Genomic DNA, 22511 nt, shown 5'->3' on the forward strand with positions numbered 1-22511 from the left:
TTAGGGCCACATCAAAGCTACCCTGAGTGTTGGCAGTGTCTCGCTTTGTCCCATCCATTTCCTCTACTGAGGTCCAAGTGGTACTTCTAAGATTTAAAATTTTATCTCTAATTGTAGAATTGAAGACTGGTGGCATGTTGAAGAGTTAGGGGAAGATGGTCTTGGTGAAATCAAGCAAGAGAATAGGGCAGGAGGCGATGCTGACATTTATGGAACATTTCCCTGTGGCAACAAGTGTCACTCGCATTGTTTTGTGTGATTCTCACAACATTGTGTGGGAGGTGCAACTAGTTCCTGGCCTTGCTGATGAAAAAGCAGAGGCACAGGGTGTTTAAGTAACATCGTCAAGCTTTTTTGTTTTGTCTTGTTTTGTTTTTTGTTCATTTTTTATTTAAGTTCAGTTTTCCAAAAAAAAAAAAAAAAAAAACCAAACCAATTTTAAAGAAAATACAATTTGCTAACATACAGTATAACACCCAGTGCTGATCCCATCAAGCGCCCTCCTTACTGCCCGTCACCCAGTTACCCCATCCCTCTGCCCACCTCCCCTTCTGCAATCCTTTGTTTGTTTCCCAGAGTTAGGAGTCTCTCCTGGTTTGTCTCCTCTCTAGCTTATGCAACTTTTAAAGCACTGTCCATGGTCCAATCTAGAGCTGACCTCTCCACATCGACCCCGGTAGGTTTCCTGACTTGCTTACTGATAAGAAATATTTACAGTGCTTATTGAAAATATAAGTTCCCAAGACCCGAATCTAGAACTTACTAAATCATGATATCCACAAGGGAGGTCTTGGATCCTGTATCTTTACAGAGACACCCTGGATGATTGGTGTTTTGAAGTAAGTTTGAAGAACACTAACGGCACTATATGTTCCTGGTAGGTCTCCCATTATTAAAATGATCGGTTAGAGCGTCAATATGTCACTTATCCATGGAAGAGATTTAGATGCCTTAAACTACTGAATAATTTTCTTCATAAAAATTCCTAGAAACCAGAGTTCCTATTAGTTTGTGATTGTAAGAGAAACAGGAACTGCATTTAAATAGAATAAATGGAAGAGTACTATGGTAACATTTTATTCCTTAAGGAGTAGATACAAGGTGAATACTATTTGTAAAAGAAACAAAAACATTTACTGATTTGTTAAAAAGGTTCTTTTAAAAAGAGCTATAAATGGTTTGAATTCCAATTAATGTTTCATAACATAAAACGGTGGTTAATCTCTAAAAGGAAAACATTAAGGCTAATTGGATTTTTAAATCTGAAAAGCCCATAGGGGAAGCCTTTTCTTGATTAAAAATTTTAGCTCATTTTACAGCATTCATTTTGGTCAGGGTTAGGGAAGGGTAATTAACTTAGCCTGGAAGATTCACTAACATGAGAGCAAAATCAGGCTACAGAAGCCTTGGACTTGGAGGAAATGCAAAATTTATCAGGTGCAGTGCAGTGGAATCTGACACTAAAAATACTAGAATGATCTGTTTCATATTAATACCTACATCCTATTTTAAGATGGGCCCCACATAGCCTGGGTGGCTCAGTGGTTTAGCGCCGCCTTCAGCCCAGTGCCTGATCCTGGGGACCTGGGATCGAGTCCCACGTCAGGCTCCTGGCATGGAGCCTGCTTCTCCCTCTGCCTGTGTCTCTGCCTCTCTCTCTCTCTCTCTCTCTCTCCTCTCTCTCTGTGTGTCTCTCATGAATAAATAAATAAAATCTTAAAAAAAAAGATGGGCCCCACAGATTTCTTAAGTTTTTTTCATGAATATTATTGAGTTCGCTTTCTTGGGTCTAGTGTTATTAAGCTTTGTGGAAGTCTTTAAAATTGCAAAATTTAACAAGTGCAAACAAATTTTTTTCCTGGAAACATGGGTTTTATACAAGTATGTAAAAACACGGCCTGCAGTTTTAATTAACTGAGCCTCATTAAGCAGATTGGCTTGGTGCCACATTGCCTAAAAATCCAGTTATTTTGTAGTTTCAAAAACTTCAAAACACTTTATAAACATTATTTTGACTACAGTCATAGTGAAAGTAGTATTACTTTTTAGGATTATTACTTTTTCTATAAAATATACATATAAGTCAATAAAAATCTGTATATTGGCTAAACTACTATAAGTAGTTTTTGACAGAGTATGTAGTGTATTTCATGTTGTACGTGCATGTGAGCCTGTAGCAGAGCAGTAATTCCCGGTGATTGGAAAGGGGAAGAACTGCTAGTTTAAATGTTCTCTGCAATTTATTTTCTCTAAGTATGGAAATTGAATTTTGTCACTAAGGGGACTTTCTCTCTCTCTTTTTTTCTCTTATAGGGGGGTGGGGAGGGCAGATTCTGACAGGTTTAGAATTTGAGGAAAGAACTGCAAATGGCAGGAGCGCATCAGACTGGGGTTGTTAACCATACTGTTTCTTGATGAAAGGGCAAAGCTTCCATCAAGGGGGCCCTTTGAGTATTAACGTGTTACCAAGAGAGGAGACCTCCTATTTGAGGGCAGCAAACCCAATACCTGGTAGCAGGCTAATTCCCTAGTGATACCTTTATGTGTTTGCTTGTTTCCTTCTTCCTTCCTTCCTTCCTTCCTTCCTTCCTTCCTTCCTTCCTTCCTTCCTCCTCCTCCCTCCCTCCCTCCCTCCCTCCCTTCTTTTCTTTTTGAGAGAGCAAGCAAGCAAGTTGGGGTGCAGTGTGGTGGAGGGGCAGAGGCAGAGGGAGAAGGAGAGAGAGAATCTTAAGCACTCAATGCCTGCTCTGAGCCTGCCCCAAGGTGGGTCTCTATCCTAGGACCCTGAGTTCATGACCTGAGCTAAAATCAAGAGTCAGATGTTTAACTGACTGAGCCACCCAGGCGCTCCTACCTTTATGTTTCTAATCAGCTTTGTTAAATCTTCTGTCTAGGGGTTAAAGAGAAGAAGGGAATGAATCCAGGTTTGAGGGCAAAGCAAAATGCAGAAGCTGGAGGCAAATGGAGAATTGGCAATAAGACAGTGTCTGAACCAATGATTAACAAGAAAGTGCAGAGAGCCTTGGAAATTCAGAGAAGGCAGCTGGCTTTACACAGTCCTGTGGGATAGGGACAGAGTTGGGTTTTCAAGTGTTGGGGTTTCTGAGGAGGAACTGTTTCCACCCAGATCTGGGAGCCACAAGGTCAAGGTCATTAGTAAGCCACAGATCAGCACACAGGAAAGCCAGAGACATGATGGAAAATGGGCCTGTGCACAAAGAGGAAAAATACAGGAATTGGGACTGAGAGATCTGTGCAATGTAAACACATAAACAATCTTTTCACAGCACCATTTAGTCTCTCGGGCTTTGGAGCCCTTCACTAGCTTCCCCCAGGCATCTGGGCTCATGAGCTGAGGGTGGGTGGGAGACTTGCTCCTCAGAAGGTGGCTGGTGCTCGTGTGCCTCGTGCCCAAGGTGGCAGGAGTGGCCACGTGCTCAGCCCTGTCCATCTAGCTGGCTTCTGCTGCTGTCCTCTGTGACTCACAGACTTCTAGTCTGCTTTCTAAAGTCTAGCTGGCATTCTGTTCTCTCAGACGGGGATGTCCACCTTGAAGCACATGCAGGACCCATTCTCACAACTACAGAGGCCCCTGTGACACCCACCTCGCAAGCTTCTACCACCACCTCTGTACACCCGAGACTTGTTAGAGCACTCAGGGCCTTTGGGGAAGGGGGGCAGCAAGAAAATGAGAACCTTGGCATCCACTCATATCTACTACGTTTATTTCCAGTAAGAATAAATACACACAGAATGTGTTCTTTTCTGAGATACATTTTAATAAATTATCATTTTATAGGATTGAAATGTTTCACTACATGTTAATATGGTTCACATGGACCTGCAAAAATTCTGATTATATTTCTTACAGCATTTGGCAAAAGCCCACATTCCATTAGCAGGGAAATGAAGAAAATTATTTGTGTATGCATAGTCCAGTAGCTTGGGGGCATTATCTCCCCAAGTGTGGAAAATATTGCTGAGACTATTATGCTTTAATGGTGAATGAAAGTGGGTCGCATGCCCAACAAGGAAATTTTCAGTCAGTGTCATATATGATTACCTTTGAAAGGAAACATAGAGTTAGATATTATAATTAAAATTAATTGAGAACAAATACTCCCTAAGCACTAAAAAATTAGGTGTATAAATGACTTTCAATCTATAATTTTACTTTCAAGAACCAATTGTACATATATTATGCAAACTATTCATGTTTTCCAGAGATGGGCAGTACACTGTGTAATGCAATCTCAGTCTCAACAAGTGCTTCATTATTAACTTTCCCATATATTAATAAAAACTGCAGTTGTGTAAATTATATAAATTTCTTCAGACTCTGAACATGACAAAAATATCAATTACCAAAAAACCATACATTAATAAATAACTAAGTACAATGTGATAACATTCTAAAATGTAAAATCCTGAATTAGATTAAAACAATTTCCTTTGTACATGAACATAGGTTGCAAAATGTACAGTTATAATGGATCTATTCAGTAACAACATAATTGTAACCAACCTATTTTGTTTCACATAGTGGCTCAACAGAATATCAGTTTACTGGATGTCTTACTGTGTGCAGGCACTATGCTAATTGCTAGGTCCAGAAATGATGAATATATTGTCCTTATTCCTAAGAGCTTCCAATTTAATGAGGAAGACAGACATGTAAAGAAATATTTACACTACATGTGATACTCAGAGAACTATGAGTTATTTCAGCAAGCTTGTTACCCTTGGAACCAATAGCATAATTTGTTGCAGATAGTTAGACAGCTATGTGTAGGGAATGTTGTCAAAGTTAATGGGATGAATAAAGCTTCCTGGCTCACAGCATTATTTAACAATGGCATTATTTCGTGGAAATAGCATGCTCTATCCCATCAGACTAACAGCATAGGTGAAGCTCCAAACTTAGATGTTACTACCACTTACAGTAGCTAGTTTGTATTGATTTGGGAGCAAACTGTCCTCCCATTAACCACGAAGGATGTGACTGCTCTGGTTTCTTTTATATACTTTTGAAGGTCTTTATTTGGAGTGCTTTTAAGAGTCTGAAAATCCTATCTAATGACAAATGATTGACTTAAGACTTAAAAATTTAGCTTTAGAATTCCCCTCCCAGAAAATGTGTGTTTGTAGTTATGCTGATGGGGGGTGGGGGACAGGTAAAGGAGAGAGATCCAGCAAGGCTATAGCTCAGCTTGGATTTATGAGAACTAGAGAGGTGGTTCAGGGAATAAAATGCCTGAATTATCGAGAGCTGGTCATACTCAACTTAAGAGGTGAGAGAATTAGGATAGATTTTGAGGCACCCGTACAAGGAAAGGCATGTAACCCCAGCCATTGTGGCAGGTTTTAAAGTGCTAAGCATCTGAACGAGAAGGAATAAGACAACTTGATTTTAGAGAAAGGGGAGACATGCTACTGTTTGAAATACCTGTAGAGACAGCTCCTGAGGACCAGGGGCTGGAAGTTTTGCCAGGAGGCAGCAGTGCTTTCAGTGTGAGCAGTAATAGAACTTTTCAAAAATGAAGGCATTGAACTCTTTCTTCCTGAAAGAACTGAATTAGAAATTGAATTTAAAAAAATCAACTGTCAGAGTGAATCATGTTGTCAGAGTATTGTGGAGTTAGAGGGGGTTTCTCCAGCATGTCAGAAGCTGTATTGGATTCCAAGGATATTTTTAAGTTTGAATATGAGTCTAAGATTTAGAAGAGTTATCTTTTGATAAGTGTGTAATAGTATCATCCTGTGATTATATTCCCTGTCTAGATGAAATTTGATTAAGCATCATAGTGCCATCAAACAATTTATAAACATATCTAGGTTTTTAAGATATAAAGATATTATTTTAAATCATATAATCTTTAACTAGAATCACTACATTTAACTATATAGTAACATTTGCAGCAAAATAGGAACTAATTCAGGAGAAAATTTTAGGTGCTGGTCTTTCAGTTTCTATTCTCTATGAAACAAATGTGCACCTGCGGTAGAGGGGAGGAAGAATGACTACTTGCAGTGCACTAGAAATGTCAGCACCATTTACAGATTTTTCCTGAGTGATGAAAAAAACAAACAAAAAAACAAATGAAGAACAGATTACAAATTCCCTTTGATAAGACTGCTCCTAAACTGCTCCTAAACTTGGTAAGACTCAAGTCCTATTGAAACCTTGAGTATGCAGAGCCAATGAAATCAAGTTACTTAGAAGCCAAAATGCTAAATTAATCAGAGGAGGAAGTCATCAGTTTGTAGGTCAGAAAACTAGTCAGATTGAAATGTGTAAAGAGAATGTAGAAATCTTTGGTTGTATACTGCTGTGTAGGAACTGACCATCTGCCACATGGCACATTTGAAGACTTGTCTTATTCTAAATATGGCTTTGGAAAGTGGAGTAAAGTGATTTATGTTGAGTGGAAATCTGCCTCCCTATAAATTCCAGCCTTTGTGTTGAGTTGACCTCTGGGGCTGCCCAGAAGACATTTTTGAGTCATTTTCAATTCTACATATAAAAGAATTTTCAAACACTGGATCCAATGAAACAGAGAATGAAGATCTAAAAGTAACACTACATTTTCAACAGTCCATCTAATCATTACATTGTATTTACTGCTTCCAAATCTCAGACTGTATATACATGCTTCTCTCTCTGAGTCTGATTTTCTCAACTGTGCCCCTTGAGCTCAGTACACTATACATGTTCGGTTGCTCTTGGTGTCTGGAGAAAAACAGAATCGTGTTGCAGGATGTGGTCACTCTCAAATTACATTCTAACTTTCAAGGGTAGCACGATGGAATACTGCTCTGATAAAGACTTCTTTTCCACCCAGAACCCAAGTTGAGTTTAACGGGAAAGCAGTTAATTTTCATTATGTAAATATTCTTCATACTGCTCAGTCTCACTGGCAGTAGATGAATAAAAGGTGCTCCACATTTTAAATCAAGTTTGCAGATCACTCCAGGAGTATTCATTAACTTTGAATTGATCTCATATAAATGTTGAATTTGTTTTCATATATAATAATGCCATATACCTACCTTCAATTTTAGAATATGTTACAATATTAGAATTTTTTGCATGCATAATCCAAATGTAATGGAGCAAGACAAATAAAGGATTTAGAAATGTTGAACAGAATTTTTCCACAAGAATGAAAGGAATCTGGGTAATTAGCACAATTATTTTGTCTCTTAGAATGCAACACTGGCTGAAGGATGATAATGAATGAGAGTAGACTATAAAGAAGAAGAAAAAAGACTCCGGGAAGAGGCCATAGATAAAGGGATGTGTTATTTTCTCTTACCTAACTTTACAGACAGGATTACAACTCTTTCTGGAGATACTGAGAATAAACTTGAGAGATCAGAGACTTGCCTGTCAGAGATCCATAATGAGGGTGAGGCCAGAATGACAGACATGGTTCTTGGACATGGAGCCAGGGATCGGCAAGTTCATAAAGATGTAACTGGTTCAGTCTCTGAGCATGCGTGCATGTGGCTGGGTTCCTCGAGGATTTGGAACAGAGAGAACCATTTTTCAATATGTCAGACAGAAAATGGAAGTGCTACCTTTATAAGAAGATGCAAAATTAGATAGAATTAGATCAGTTATTAATTGAACCAAGCCCAGCAGAGACCGCTGGGGAGCCAAGGATAAAGAGCAGTAGAAGAGTTTGGGTTTTTATGACTGGACAGAGTACTTTTCTTGCCGATACAACTACAAAGAGCACTCAGTTGCCGATGTAAAAGAATGGCAGTAAGAGAAAAAATGATTAACAAGTAAACTGCAGCAATTGTAGAAAAGAGGCAGAAAGCCTTGTGTGTTAGAAAATACATTAAATCAAATGCAGAGGGAGCTACCTAGGCCTTGTTCTAGAAATATTACCATGAATCAATGGCCAATGAGAAGACTGGTGGACATCAAATAGAATAATGAAACAAGATTAGGAAGGGATTCTGTTTCAGCTTAGTTTCTCCTTTCTGGAAGAGATTAACAATTCCTAGAGTCAGTAATTAAAACAATACTTATTTTAAACATACTTTAATTATTTATATATGCTTAAATTGACAGTTCAGTAAATGCACAGATAGGTCACTCACTGTGTTATGGTCTTTCTTAAATATTTGTTTCCAAAGCCACAAATATATACACAAAGCCTTCATTAATTTTTTTTTCTTGCACACACACACACACACACACACACACACACAGGAAAGGGCAGAGCCAATTTAGGAAGGCAGGCCACCGGTTCTATAGAATACTTTTTATGCAACTGTCATCTGATTAGGGATAGTCCCTGATTTTGGAATTGCATGATAATGCAGTCTAATATCCTGTTCTATTTTGAAAAATATATATATATTTGAAGCATACAGTTGCATAAATCTATCTGGTATAGTAAAAGGACCTTTATTTAGGTATATTTTCACTTTTAAAACCTAATATGGTTATATCTTTTAAACTTAGGGAAAAAAACCCATATTCTCTTGCAACACAGAATCATCCTAGCTGAGAAGAAGGATGATTAATATCTTTCTTTGTTTGGGTTAAAGAGGATTAAGCATCTAAACAGATATAGCAGGTTGTGAATATGATCACCAAAAGCCCAGTCATTTAAAAAAAATTTAGAAAGTAATTCACTATGACTAATTTACATAAGTAGTAAACACAGTGCTTTACAGATGGTATATATCATCAAAGAAAATTAGATACAGTACTAATTTAAATGCTGAAATTTCTTATTGCAACTCAAATTTGGACATTTAAAAATTTAAGAAATGCAACATAATGATACCCTTATCTAGAAGTCAGAAATCCTACATCCTCAATAATGTTGGAAGCTGGCAAGGATACAGATAAAGTATTTTAGGACTACCATCTCCAAATCCAAGAACTTCACTCAGTGGGTTACGTATTAAGAAATACTCAAATCAAGTGTAACTCAGAACTAATAATTAAATCATCAATGTTAATTTACTGAACTTGAGCTAAAAAATAAGAAAGATATGATACTGCTAGAAATTTGAAACCAACTAGTACTGAGAACTAATAGAATAAGCAATTTTAAAAGCATTTCAGTAATTGCTGATGGCATTATGGCATTATAAAATGGTACATTATGCCCTTAATGAAGAGTTGAATCATAAAAAAAAGTCAAGCCCCGTGCCTCGTGTTTAGTGTATAGTTTAGAAGGCTGGGGAAATACCCTGCATTTTAGAAAAGTTTACTTGACCCAAAAAAAAAAAAAAAAAAAAAAAACGGTGAAAAGAAGCTAATCCACGATCAGTAAGGATAGGAATTCAGCAACACTCACACTTGTAGTAACGGAACAAGCTTCTTACCTTTTTCTAATTTAATTTTCACTTCATCTAATATAGTGTGCAAATAATTCATTTTCACTACCTAAAGAGATTTTTCCCATCTAAACAGTACAAATCTGTGAACATTGATTTGTTCTTACTAGTCTTTCATGGATAAAGTATTCCAAAAATCAAGACATCAAAGCCTATGAGTTTTATTTACATATGAAAATACTAAGTATTCTGGATTCTCCAAGATTAAATTATACTCGATATAATTTTTGGTAAATGTATTTTGTATTTTAAGTTCCTGCCAATGCTAAGTCATATATGCTGTACATTCATAGTGATTCTCTAACAGAAGGTACATTTTATTTTACTAAGAGGCAAAGACCTTGTTACCACCTATTAAGGTTAACAGATTTATAGTAGGCTTCTACAACTGGAATAGTTTTAGAATGTCTAAGCACATACTCCTCTCAGAAATGATTAGAAAACCATGGGTCTCTGTATTTATTAAACTGAATCACCTGGCAGTAAAATTCAGTTAAGGCTCTTGGCATTGGTGAGACTTCTTCCCACTCAGATCTGCTGCTGTGGTAGACTTGCACTTCATCTGTGATTTCGTCTGGTGCGTAGTCACCACCCAAGATATAAATTTTGTCTTCAATTCCAACTGCGCCTGCATTAAAGCCTGCACACTCAAAGGAGCCCTCACCCTTCCAGACACAAGTATCTGGACAAAAACTATACACCTTATAGGTGGAAAGGTCACATATATACAGCGTGCAGTTTACTGGGACAGCTTTAATTAACGTTGCGTGAAAAAACTGCCCGAACTCTGCTACTAGTTCAGACCACTGATCAGTGGTCGCGTTGTATTTAAAAAAGCAATCTAGTGATGGGTTAAAGGCATCTGTAATCTCTACCTCTGATCCAAGAACATAAATTACATTCTGGCATGCACTTGCTTCGGGATAGTATATACCCCTGGGTAATGGGCTAACGGATATCCATTCTTTGGAAAGAGGGTTGTAAGATTCAACATCTAAGAGACTTCTAATGTCCTGTGCGCCTCTGGTCTTTCCACCTATGACAAATAACCTATTGAGAGCCAAAACTGATGTATGCATGGTTCTTGGTGTCTTCATAGGTGATACCAGGAAGAAATCATTTTTAACTGGACAGTAGCACCAGGTTTGATCGGTTGCATCATGATAGGATTCTGCAATATGCAGCCGAACTGTTCTACAGCACGGCCCTTTGCAACCACCTGTCAGGAATATTTTCTCTCCGTAACTAGACAGACTAGACCCTGGCAAATCAATCAGGTGTGACTGTGGCAGTACTTTCCACGAATCACTGTTGATATTATAGCAAAATGTATATTGGTCTCCTCCATTTTCCTCAGTTTTGTGAACAAATATGTATTTTTCAGTTGTGGATGGTCGAGCGTCCGGGAAAAGCCCACCAGAACCTTGCACACACTTAACAGCATCCACGATCACATCAAAACAGTTTGTGCTTTTGAGTAAACACTCCTCATTGAGCAGACAGTCCCGAAGGGTCTCCTCAGATAACTGATGTAATCGGACCTTTTTAATCAAATAAGGCAGATGCTTTTGCCTTGATTCTAAGTTATGTTTGGTCCAACTAAGGACAACTTTCAGTACAGTTTCCTCTTCTGGGACATTTAGCTCATCTGATTCCAGGCATTTCTGCAGGACTCCAAAGTTCATCTCTAAGAAATCACTGGATTTAAATAGTAAGGAAAAGTGGTTCTGTACAAAGTACAGTGCATGATCGAATAAGCGGGGGGAGCCATAGCTGTCTGATATAGATAGTAACTGTAAACAGTTGACAAGGTTAATACTTTTTATTAAGAAGTCACTGCAAGCTTTGGCTAGGAAGGAAACTTGAAGAAATGAGGACAACTGGAAGAACATTTCCACATTATCATCCGTTATCTGTGTTTTCCCAGTATAGGCGTAGTCAAGGAACGCCTTCACGGCTTTGGAGGACAGGTTAGTGATGGTGACGCTCCCACCGTCTCTCTCTCTCATGTTTACCTCAAACATAGCCCTGCAACAATAAAGAGCACACAACAAGTGGGAATATGCCATCCGTGCTAGTATTCAACATTACCTGACAGATGCTTCCTTGACCGTCCGCTTGAATTAAAATATGTATTTCACACATCAAGTTTATATTTCTGAAACATATTTTTAAAGCATCTTCATAGGTTGTTTTAATATCTAGAGTAGTTGTATGCCATGTGGTTTACCGTAAAGACATAGATACTACAGAACTCCCATATTGCAGAATACGTATGCTACAGCTGGGGTAGTGCACCTCATCCAAAGAAGGCTATGAAAAGATTCACATTTTGTAAACAGATTTCATGCTCTTAAATATTACTCATAAAATTAGGGTGAGATCTCTCTAATGCCTGAATTTCTTGTTTTATGAATTAATTAGTATCAACTCTGCAGATGATAACTAGAAGTACTTAAAATACGCTTCTGGGTTTAGGATTTAAAAGTATCTTTCAAAGTGATGCTCAGTGTGGCGGCAGTGAGACACGTGGGAGGTGGAATACCATGAGGTATCAGATATCTCCAAGGAACCTGTGTGGGAAATCCCAACAAACTAGATAAATTTAAATACATGTGTAAAGACATTTCATACAGCACTTTAGGAAAAAAGAGAATGTGATTTCACAAGGCTAAGTGCCAAGCCATAAGGCTAAAAATGAGTTAGGTCCCCAGATTGGAAATTAGACCGGCCTGAGAGCTCTTCTGAGCTGTAATTCATCTCCACCTGGCAGAGCGGTAGAATCTGAGGAAGCGGGGACTTTGGGGGCTCAGTTTAAGTGAAAATATAAGGTATTTGGAAATGTCTGGCCAGGAGACTATGATGTATTTTGCTATTGGTTTTGGTAGACCTGATCTTGCCACCCATCCTTATCTTAACTTCATATGCAGAATATTCATTGTTACACAGACTCACCAGGGCGGCTATCAGTGGTGTAGCGAGTGGAGGTGGAGATTAGAGAGAAAGAGCTACAAGGAAGGATGGACTGCCAGTACTTGATCATCTGGTACGACTGAGGACCATGGGTCTGGGTTCTGGTTTCATACTGGTTTGCACCTATACCACGTCGCCCAGGACACTTTTGTGAGCAGTGCCCCTGGGTCCTCAAGAATCTATGAGGAACCAGTGTAGCTCTTGGAGTGTGTTCTAGAAGGTAACCTAAGCGATTCCAAAAGCACTAGCATCCAACTGAGAAGAATGAGTGGCCTTCCAAATAAGAAAAGCCTCCAGGACAAGGAAGGATGACAGAGCGCCTTCCCACTAGGCTCTTCTGAATACACAAATGAATCGTTACACAAATTCCATATGTGTTATACATTACGCACGGTCTTTCAATAATGTCAACTTAGCAGTATGAAACTGTGATGATAATTATGGTGGATTATGAAGACATGGTCATCAGTTTAGTGTACTTAAGAGCCTGGCCTCTAGCATCTGGCTGCCTTGGTGGGTATCTGGCTTCTGTCGCTTATTAGCTGTGTGACCTTGGCGGGGAGGGTGGACTTCACTGTGCTTCAAATTCTTCATCTGAAAAGGGGAATACTTTGGTATCTATTTCACTGAGCTTTCAGAGGAATACATGAGTTGATCAGTGCTATTAGCTATTATCATTATTTTAAGAAAATGTTTTCTATCCGATCCTATGTATTTTTAATTTATCACCAGCTTCCACATTTTCCTTGAGAGGATACAAGTAAGATCATATTTCTATACTACATCCTGTTCACCTTTAAAGTATCCAATTAACACTGATCTCAAATTTACATTATCATGAAGTGATTGTACAATATGTGTTTCCTTTTCTGTCTTCTGTCCATGACTTTATATCTCATTTATAACTTTCATTTTCCAAAATCATTTTAAAGTACCCTTATCCTCCCAGGACTCCAGTGAATTTGATAATACAAATTCTATGAATTAGGGGCTTTATCACATAAGAGTGTAAATTATAGAATTTCTGTCTTTATTTGTACATATTTTATATGAACTGTGTATTCCTTTAGTAAAATACTATATATAATAATGGATGTAGGTCATTATAAAACTGCCATTTGTGTTACTTCAAAGCAGGAGAAAATTGTAAAACTGTATTGTTCTGTTTTAACAGTAATCTTTAAAAATTTAAAGCAGATCCATAAAAGTTAGGAGTCAGCTGAACAAAATATTGTGGAAGTTATGTACAGACCCATTTAATTAATAAATTAATACTTCTACATGAAGAGTAGAGGGCTGCCAATCCAAATGCTTACATGAACTTATTTTTTAACATAAAAACATAATACAGAAATCAACTTAGGTGTTTGCACCAGATTATGTCCATTTTTTTTTGCCAGGTTTGGAAATAACAATAATAATAGCATTTAGTGTCAGTTGAATATAGTGGGCATGGTCCTGATCAGTATATATACACTATTTCATTTAACTCTTATAATGACTCTGTGAGTTAGGTTCTAATTTATCATCTTAATTTTTATGAATAAGGAACCTGAAGGCCTAAAGAAATTAAGTCACTTGCTTAAGGTCACATCTGATAAGAGGCAACAGGCCAAGTCCTTAACCATTACAGGACCCAGCCCACGTGGCATAAAGAGTGGCAGGAGAGTGGGGGAGCAGAAGGGAGCTGCTGGGAAAAAACTGGTGGAACTATGGTGTGGCCGAGCACAGGACGGTGGGGCGTTACCCAAGAGAGGACATGAAGAAAACAAAGAAAGAACTAGCGTCTGTGTTGGCAAAGGTGTAGCTTCTGTGTCCCCAGTGAGGTGGGATGTGGCACTGAGCCACGGCTCCCCACTCAAGTAGGATGCCCCACAGGAACAGGATTTCAATTGATAGTGGATATCGATTTGCTTTTGCTGGTTCTCTTCAGAGCAACAGGGGTCTAACCAGATGCAGGGAGCAACACAGGAGTTTAATTAAGGATTAAAGTCAGTATAAGGTAACTTGCATATAGTGTATTTATATCTTAAATCTTACTTTGTTTTTATAAATTTTATTTACTAGATATTTAAATCCTGCTTACCTTAAATAAAAATTGTTTCTAAAACTGAACATAATGCAAATACTGCAATTAGGATCACAATTTTTGCAGTGTCAGGATGACACTAGGAGGGATGAAGGCCAGGATGTCACCAAGACGTTTGTGTGTCTGACCAAGAGGCCTCACAGGACGGTATGAGCTTGATCCAGTTACCTTAGTACTAAGGTCATGTGGGGAACACTTACCCTTGCAGAATTAGAAGCCCACTGTCACCACAGTGGGTTCTTACAGTGTCATGACTAGGACACTCCTAAAGGATGATCTACAAGAGGAACCAAGTTATATTCAGGTTGCCTAGAATCAGAACAAGTTGGGTGTTCTCCAGAAATGCTTCTGGAGTACTTTTCACCTATAAGAATGTCTTTGTCAAAGAGAGGAGAAACCTTGAAATCCTCTGTAGTGAGTCCTTCTCCCTTGTATAACCTACAGATACATGACTGAACTTGGTTTTCTCAGACTCATTTTCTTTGAACTATACTTTCAACTATACTTCCATTTTTCATCTATCTGTCTTCTCCTCTTTTTCTGAATACAGTGCAAGAAGTCCCCCAAACAAACTGACTCTAGATCGAAACAATTTTTTTCCAGAACATTTCAAGGGACCAGTGTTCCATACAACCTTAGGAATGCTGACCTGGGAATATCTGAACTATTAAAAAAGGTAGTCTTAAATTTTCATATTCAAAAATCACTAGTTAATCTAATTACCTTTTAAGAATTAAAAATTACTGTTGCATGCTCCTGTAGGGAAGAAATTCAGTAGTTATGAAAAATAATAATGCAAAATCTGAGGCAGAGACAAACATGGTAAAGTACCTGAAAAAGTCACTGCACGCTGCTAAGACACAGCGATGACATGGGATTATTTCATCTTTCATGATGATTTCGAAATCATAAAAGACATTTTGTTCTCTAAAATTCTGCAGTACGCTTAAGATTTTCTGTCCATGATCTTCGGACACAAGGAAGTTGTTTTTCTTCTCAGATGGAAGTCCATTACATGAGTTTTGTTGATTGAAATGATATGAATTATCCATAGCCAATTCCCTTTGTTCTTAGAACTGGAATGGAAAAGAAAAATCACTGCTGTGGTTAGTCCTGATGAAATTTCAGATCCCAAGTTTGCTTAGTGTAAAAACAATCATAACATAGTAAACCTTGTTCTAAACATTTGTTTTCATGACATTTAATAATAAATTTCTTTTGAATTTTTATAAATACTGAGTTTACTAAAATAAAAAGTATATCAAGTTGAAGGAAAAAGTTCAAGGCTACAAAATTGTGTCAAATAGCACAATTTATAAGTTGTATGTATAGCTCACATAGGATCTTATTACATGACTCATTTGTTACATTTAAGAGGTATTATTTGCAAAGTAGTTATCACATGGTTGTATACCCGACACATCCTTGTCCCTTCCCATCCATTTACTTCCAGCAGCAAAGCAGATGTCAAAATACTAATCTTGAAGCCTAGATATATGTACGCCTTCTGAGGTTCAACTTTTTAGAGATAAATGACCAAAAAAGGCCAGAATGTTGGACTGTATTTAGTTATGGCCTTTAGTAAGGAAGAAAAGTGAAATATTGGTTCCAGTTGGCTTACCTGAATGCCTTTTATTTCTTTTTCTTGTCTGACTGCTGTGGCTAGGACTTCCTATACTATGTGGAATCAAACGGTGAGAGTGGACATCCTTGTCTTGTTCCTGACCTTAGAAAGTTCTCCATTTTCCCCCATTTAGGATGATATTAGCTCCATGTTTTTCATATATGGCCTTTATTATGTGAAAATATGTTCCTCTAAACCTATTTTGTTGAGGGTTTTTATTTTTACCATGACTGGGTGTTGAACTTTGTCAAATGCTTTTTCTACTGTTGATCATCTATTGAGATGATCATATGGTTCTTATTCTTTCTCTTATTGATGTGATATATCATGTTGATTGATTTGCAAATACTGAACCACCCTGGCAACTCAGGAATAAATCTCCCTTGATCGTGGTGAATTCAGAATGTATTTCTGAATTTGGCTTGATAGTATTTTATTGATAAATTTTGCACCTATGGGGGATCCCTGGGTGGCGCAGTGGTTTGGCGCCTGCCTTTGGCCCAGGGCGCGATCCTGGAGACCCGGGATCGAGTCCCACGTCGGGCTCCCGGTGCATGGAGCCTGCTTCTCCCTCTGCCTGTGTCTCTGCCTCTCTCTCTCATGCTCTGTGTCTCTCATGAATAAATAAATAAAATCTTTAAAAAAAAAAAAAATTTTGCACCTATGTTCATCAGGAATATTGGCCTGTAGTTCTCTTTTAGTGGACTTTTTATCTGGTTTTGGTATCAGGGTAATGTTGGCCTGAAAGAATGAACTTGGAAGTTTTCCTTCCTTTTCTATTTTTTGGAAGAGTTTGAGGCATTAACTCTTCTTTAAATGTTTGGTAGAATTCATCTGTGAAGCCTTCTGGTCCTGGACTTTTGTTTATTGGGAGTTTCTTGATTATTGGCTCAATTTCTTTACTAGGTCTGTTCAAGTTTCCCATTTCTTCCTGTTTCAGTTTTGGTAATTTATATGTTTCTAGGAATTTATCCATTTCTTCTAGGTTGTCCAATTTTTTGCATAGATGTCATTAAAATTCGCTTATGATTGTTTATATTTCTGTGGTGTTTGTTATTATTTCTCCCCTCTCATTTGTGATTTTATTTGAGGCCTTTCTCCCTCTTTCTCTCTTTTTTTAACCAAGTTGGCCTATTTGAAAGCAGGACACAGAACAGCGTAGCTTTATTTTAAAAGGACTTTTATATTTTTAAAATATTTTATTTATTTACTAGAGAAAGAGAGAGAGAGAGAGAGAGAGAGAGAGAGAGAGCGAGCAGCAGGGGGAGCAGGAGGGAAAAGCAGGCTTCCTGCTGAGCAGTGAGTCCAACATGGGGCTCGATCCCAGGACCTTGGGATCATGAAAGGGCAGACACTTAACTGACTGAGCCACCGAGGCCCCTTTAGAAAGGTCTCTTAAATATGAGATCAGAAATCCAAGATAGTTGAAGGCCAGATCATTGTGACTTTCCCAAATTCAGTTTTATGCATACAACTTTACCTCACCAAAAAGCAAGGAAGTGGGAAACAAAAAGGAAAAGACTGGGAACTAAGGGAACCAGAGAAATAAGGAAACTCAATTCCCTTAGTATGTTCTTATTTTGGTTATCTATTGCTTTGCAAATTACGCAAAAACTTAGTGGCTTATGACAACAATTTTTATCTCTAATGGTTCTATGGGTTTAGCTGGAGCTTCTTGCTTGGGGGGCTTTCATATACTTAGAGTCAGATGGCAGCTCTGGCTGGAGTTGTCTGAAGGCCTGACTAGGCTACAGGTCCAATATGATTCCTTTTTTTCACATTTCTGATGCTTCAAATGGGATGGCTAAAACAGATGGGTCTCTGTGTGTGTGTGTGTGTGTCTCAATGCAGTCTCTTTCCATGTGGCTAGCTTATACTTCCTCACAGCATGGCAGTCTCAGGGTGGCTGGACTTCTTATATGATAGCTTGGTTCTCCCAGAGGGAGTGTTTCAAGTCCAAGTGGAAGCTATATACTGGAGAAGTAGTCTGAATGGTTTACAGCATCAGTTAAAGTTCTAGTCTAGGACTGAAACCATCTGCTGTATTGTCCAATACAGTAATCATGAGCTATGTATCGCTATTCAAATTTATCTTATCTAAGATTAAATTAAACTAAAAATTAAGTTCTTTGGTTGCTCTAGCTATATTTTAAGCAATCAGAAGCCATATGTAGTGCGATGGTTACTTTTATGTGTCAACATGACTGGGCCATAGAAGGCCCAGATACATGGCTAAGCATTGTTTCTGGGGGTGTCTGTGAGAGTGTTTGTGGCTGAGATTAACATTTGAAGTAACAGACTAAATAAAGTAGACTGCCTTCTCTAATGTGAATGGGACTCATCAAATCCTTTGAAAGCTGGAACAGAACACAAGGCCAAGTAAGAAAGAATTCTTTCTCTCTGCCAGATTGTCTTCAGCAGAGAAGCTGAAATTTTCTATTTTCTTAACTTGGTTTGAGTACTTTTCTATATGTAGATTTTATTTAGTCATAATTATTACAAGTGCTATCAAAGAGAAAGGGTGCTGGAAGTTTTACGAAGGGGATAAGGAAACTCAATCCACAAGATACCTGAGGCCACTGAAATGGATAAAGATCAATCAAGGGAAAGAAAATTAGTAAAGAGGAGGGCCAAAGACGGAATACCGAGGGTAACTAACCTTAAGGGATAGACCATTTAGTTGAACAATTATTTGTGTATGACCTGCTTCCTACAAGGTGATAGTCTAGATGAACTGAAAATATAGTGGAAAGTATGATTTGCAGAAGACACAGGTAAAGTTCTATGGCTAAGGAAGAACTCGCAAAGAACAGGGATAGAAATGGAGGAAAAGTTGGAGAGGCAGTAGAGAGCAAAGAGAATTTCATGTAGGAAGTAGTTACACATCATCTAAAGCTGAGGAAAAGTTAGGTAAGGTGAGGACTGAAAAGATATCACTGATGATTTGGGGGTGGGATGAAGAGAGGCCACATTACATGATGGACACAATCTGTATACATTATTTTTTAAAGAAATTGGGGACTAGAGGAGTAGGTGTATTCTAGGAAATTCCATTTTCTTTTGTTTGAGATGGAAAAATCTGGGCATGTTAATACAATGAGGAGAAAGTGACACAACGGAGGTGAATTTTGATAGAAGATTACAACAGTAAATTTAACATCTATGTCTGTGTTACAAAGCAAATCTTTCTGGGCCTTTAAACCAATAAATCAGAGAACAACACTGTATGGTAAAAACCTCCATTTCTGTTAACAGCTAAACATTGATAGGGGAATAAATGGTGAGAGACTCTTTAACTTTTATATTTCCACCCCACATGATGTCAGTGGAGACCATACGGGAGCAGTAACTATGATCTCCTCTCTTCCTAGCCAGTGTTATCAGAAGATGTGGCAGGGGGCTGAACTCCCAACTCTGTCCAGCAGTAAAAGGAACCACCCTGTCTCAGGTGTGTCCACAGAGGTGAGGTAGAAACTCTGGACTGCCATCCCAACCCAACAGTAATGAGGTGACGGTTTGAACCCAACAGAGCACTGTAAAAAAAAAGACCCACTAAAACACAAGATTTAAATAAGATGTAGTCTTATAATACCTAATATATCCCAACCAGGTACATATCAAGCTGAAAGAGAAAAGACAATGGACCCCAACACAGATGACACAGATGTCAGAATTATCTACCAAGAATTTTAAAGCAGCCTTCACAGGGATGCCACAATGAGCAATTACAAAGTCTGTGTGATATCAATTATTTTTAGTCATTTAAGGTTTGTTTTGTGCATCAGGATATGGTTACTCTTGGTAGATGTCCCATGGCATTTGAAAGTAATGTGTGTTGTTTTGTTAGGTGGAGTTTTCTATAAATATTGATTAGATTCTGTTGATTGATGATAATTGAGTTCGGTGTCATTTCTTGCTATCCTCTTGTTCTATTAATTTAAGACAGAGAAGTTTGAAGTCTCCAGCTGTAACAGCACATATATCTACTTTTCTTATTAGTTCTATCAGTTTTTGCTTCACATATTTTGCAGCTCTGTTTTGTATCTAGACAATTAGGTTTGCTATGACTTTTAGGTGGGTTAACATGTAATATTCCTCTCTGTCCATTATAATTTTCCATCACTTTGTCTAGTATTAATATAACCTTGCTTATTTCCTTTTAATTAATACTTATATAGTATATATATTTTCACCCTTGACCTTCAACTTACTTATATCATTGTATTTGAAGTGAGTGACTTATAGGAAATGTATAAAGTTGGATCGTTTTTTAAAAATCTATTCTGCTAATCTCTTTTAATTGGCATGTATAAACCATTTATATTTAGTGCAATTACTGATAAATTAATACTTAGTTCTGCTTTTTGGTTGTTTTCTCTGATTTCTCTGTTTCTAATTTATTTTCTTCTTCTTTCTGCCTTCCTGTGGGTTACTAAATCTTTTTTAGAATTCCATTTCGACTTGGCTACAGTGACTATGAGTGTACCTCTTTGTATGGACTTTTCAGTGGTCGTTCTAGGTATTACGTGTGTGTGTGTGTGTGTGTGTATGGTACATGTATATGTAAAAGATACATATCATGACAATACTTGTGTAAACATTTTACTAGTGTGAATAAAGTGTATAAACCTGCAGAGACATAGGCAGAGGGAGAAGCAGGCTCCATGCACCGGGAGCCCAATGTGGGATTCAATCCCGGGTCTCCAGGATCGCGCCCTGGGCCAAAGGCAGGCGCCAAACCGCTGCGCCACCCAGGGATCCCAAAGTGTATAAACTTTACACTCTTTTACATCCCTTTACACGCTCTCATACCCTTATTATAATTGTTTAAATAATTCCTTACATGTCCTGAGATCTACATTAGGCAGTGTTATGATTTTTTGCTTTGACCTCAAGAAACAATAACAAGAAGGGCAAAATAAACTCAATAAAGTCAGATGAAGGGAAATGATAAAGAGCAGAAATCTATGAAAATGAAAATAGAAAGCTGCAGAGAAAATCAATGAAAGAGTTTCTTCTTGGATAAGTTCAATAAAATAGACAAACCTTAGTAAGACTGACAAAGAATAAAAGAGAGAAGACATACATTACTGATACCAAAAATGAAACAGAGGAATCACACAGACCTTGAGGCTAATCAGAAAGATAAGGAAAGGAATACTATAAACAACTCTACATGTAACAATTTAATAGCACAGATGAACAAATTCCTCAAAAAAACCCACAACTCACTCAAGATGAAATATAAAATTTGAACAGCCTTGTAACTATTAAGGAAATTAAATTTACCAAAAGTTTAAAAAAAGAGTTACTACCAAATCTATATTTTCTCCAGAATGCAGAAGAGGAGGGAACACTTCCCAAGTAATCTTATGAAGTCAGTACTACTGTGGTGACCCAGACAAAGACAACACAAAAACAAAGAAAAAAAACAAAAGTACATATCAATATCCCTTACAAATATACATATTTTTTAAAACTAGCAAAAATAATTCAGCAGTTTCTAAAAGGAATTATTCACAAGGCCAACCAAATAGGCTTATTCCATGATATAAGGATGGTTCAGTATTCAAATATCAATGTAATGCACTACTGAAGCAAACTAAAAAAAAAAAAAAAAAAAAATTCCCATAATCCTATCAATTGACACAGTAAAAATACTGAAAAATCCCACACGTATTCATGAGAAAACCTCCTAGCAAACAAAGAACAGAGAACTTCAACTTGATAAAGAACATCTATTAAAAATCTATAGCTAACGTTATACTACATGGTAGGAGACTGAATGCTTTTGCTCGGAGATGATGAAAATGGCAAGTATGTCCACTCTTAACATTGCTATTTATCATAGTACTAGAAGTTCTAGCCAGCACACTAAGGCAAGAAAATTCTACAAAATTCATATACATTTGAAAGGAAACAAACTGCCTCTGTATTTACAGGAATAGAAACTCTCAAGTAACCTACAAAATATTCATACAGCTAATAAGTGAATTCAACAATGCCATAGGATATAATATCAACATACAAAATCAGTGGGTTTTTTGTAAGCTACCAATGAACAAATGGGAACCAAAGTTTAAAATATAAAACCATTTACAACAGTGGAAGAAAGAAAGAAACAAACAAACTAGGGATGCCTGGGTGGCGCAGCGGTTAAGCGTCTGCCTTCAGCCCAGGGCATGACCCTGGAGTCCTGAGATTGAGTCCCACATCGGGCTCCCTGCATGGAGCCTGCTCTTCTCTCTGCTTTCTCTCTCTCTCTCTCTCTCACACACACACACAGATAAAATCCTTAAAAAACAAACAAACAAACAAACTGATTTAGGTATAAAATCTACCAAAACATGTGTGGAACTTGTACATTGAAACTAAAATATGCTGACAAAAGAAACTAAAGAAACCAAAATAAATTGAGAGATTATGCCATGTTTATGAACTGGAAAAATCAACATAGTA

General features: G+C 37.7%; 1 protein-coding gene across 2 annotated transcripts in view; it reads right to left on the bottom strand.

Annotated features, from left to right (window-relative positions):
- Window positions 1-3709: 3709 nt before the first annotated feature.
- Window positions 3710-22511, bottom strand: part of KBTBD3 (kelch repeat and BTB domain containing 3) — a 32654-nt gene continuing 13852 nt past the window's right edge. For both annotated transcript variants that reach the window (XM_055306607.1, XM_055306606.1), the window contains exons 2-3: window positions 15260-15504; window positions 3710-11394 (exon numbers count right to left, since the gene is read on the bottom strand). In XM_055306607.1, coding sequence (XP_055162582.1) covers window positions 9792-11394; window positions 15260-15480 — 1824 coding nt within the window. In that variant the 5' untranslated portion in view covers window positions 15481-15504 and the 3' untranslated portion in view covers window positions 3710-9791. The remainder of the gene's footprint in view (window positions 11395-15259; window positions 15505-22511) is intronic.

Source organism: Nyctereutes procyonoides, unplaced genomic scaffold (assembly GCF_905146905.1).
Source record: "Nyctereutes procyonoides isolate TBG_1078 unplaced genomic scaffold, NYPRO_anot_genome, whole genome shotgun sequence".
Taxonomy (NCBI): Eukaryota; Metazoa; Chordata; class Mammalia; order Carnivora; family Canidae; genus Nyctereutes; species Nyctereutes procyonoides.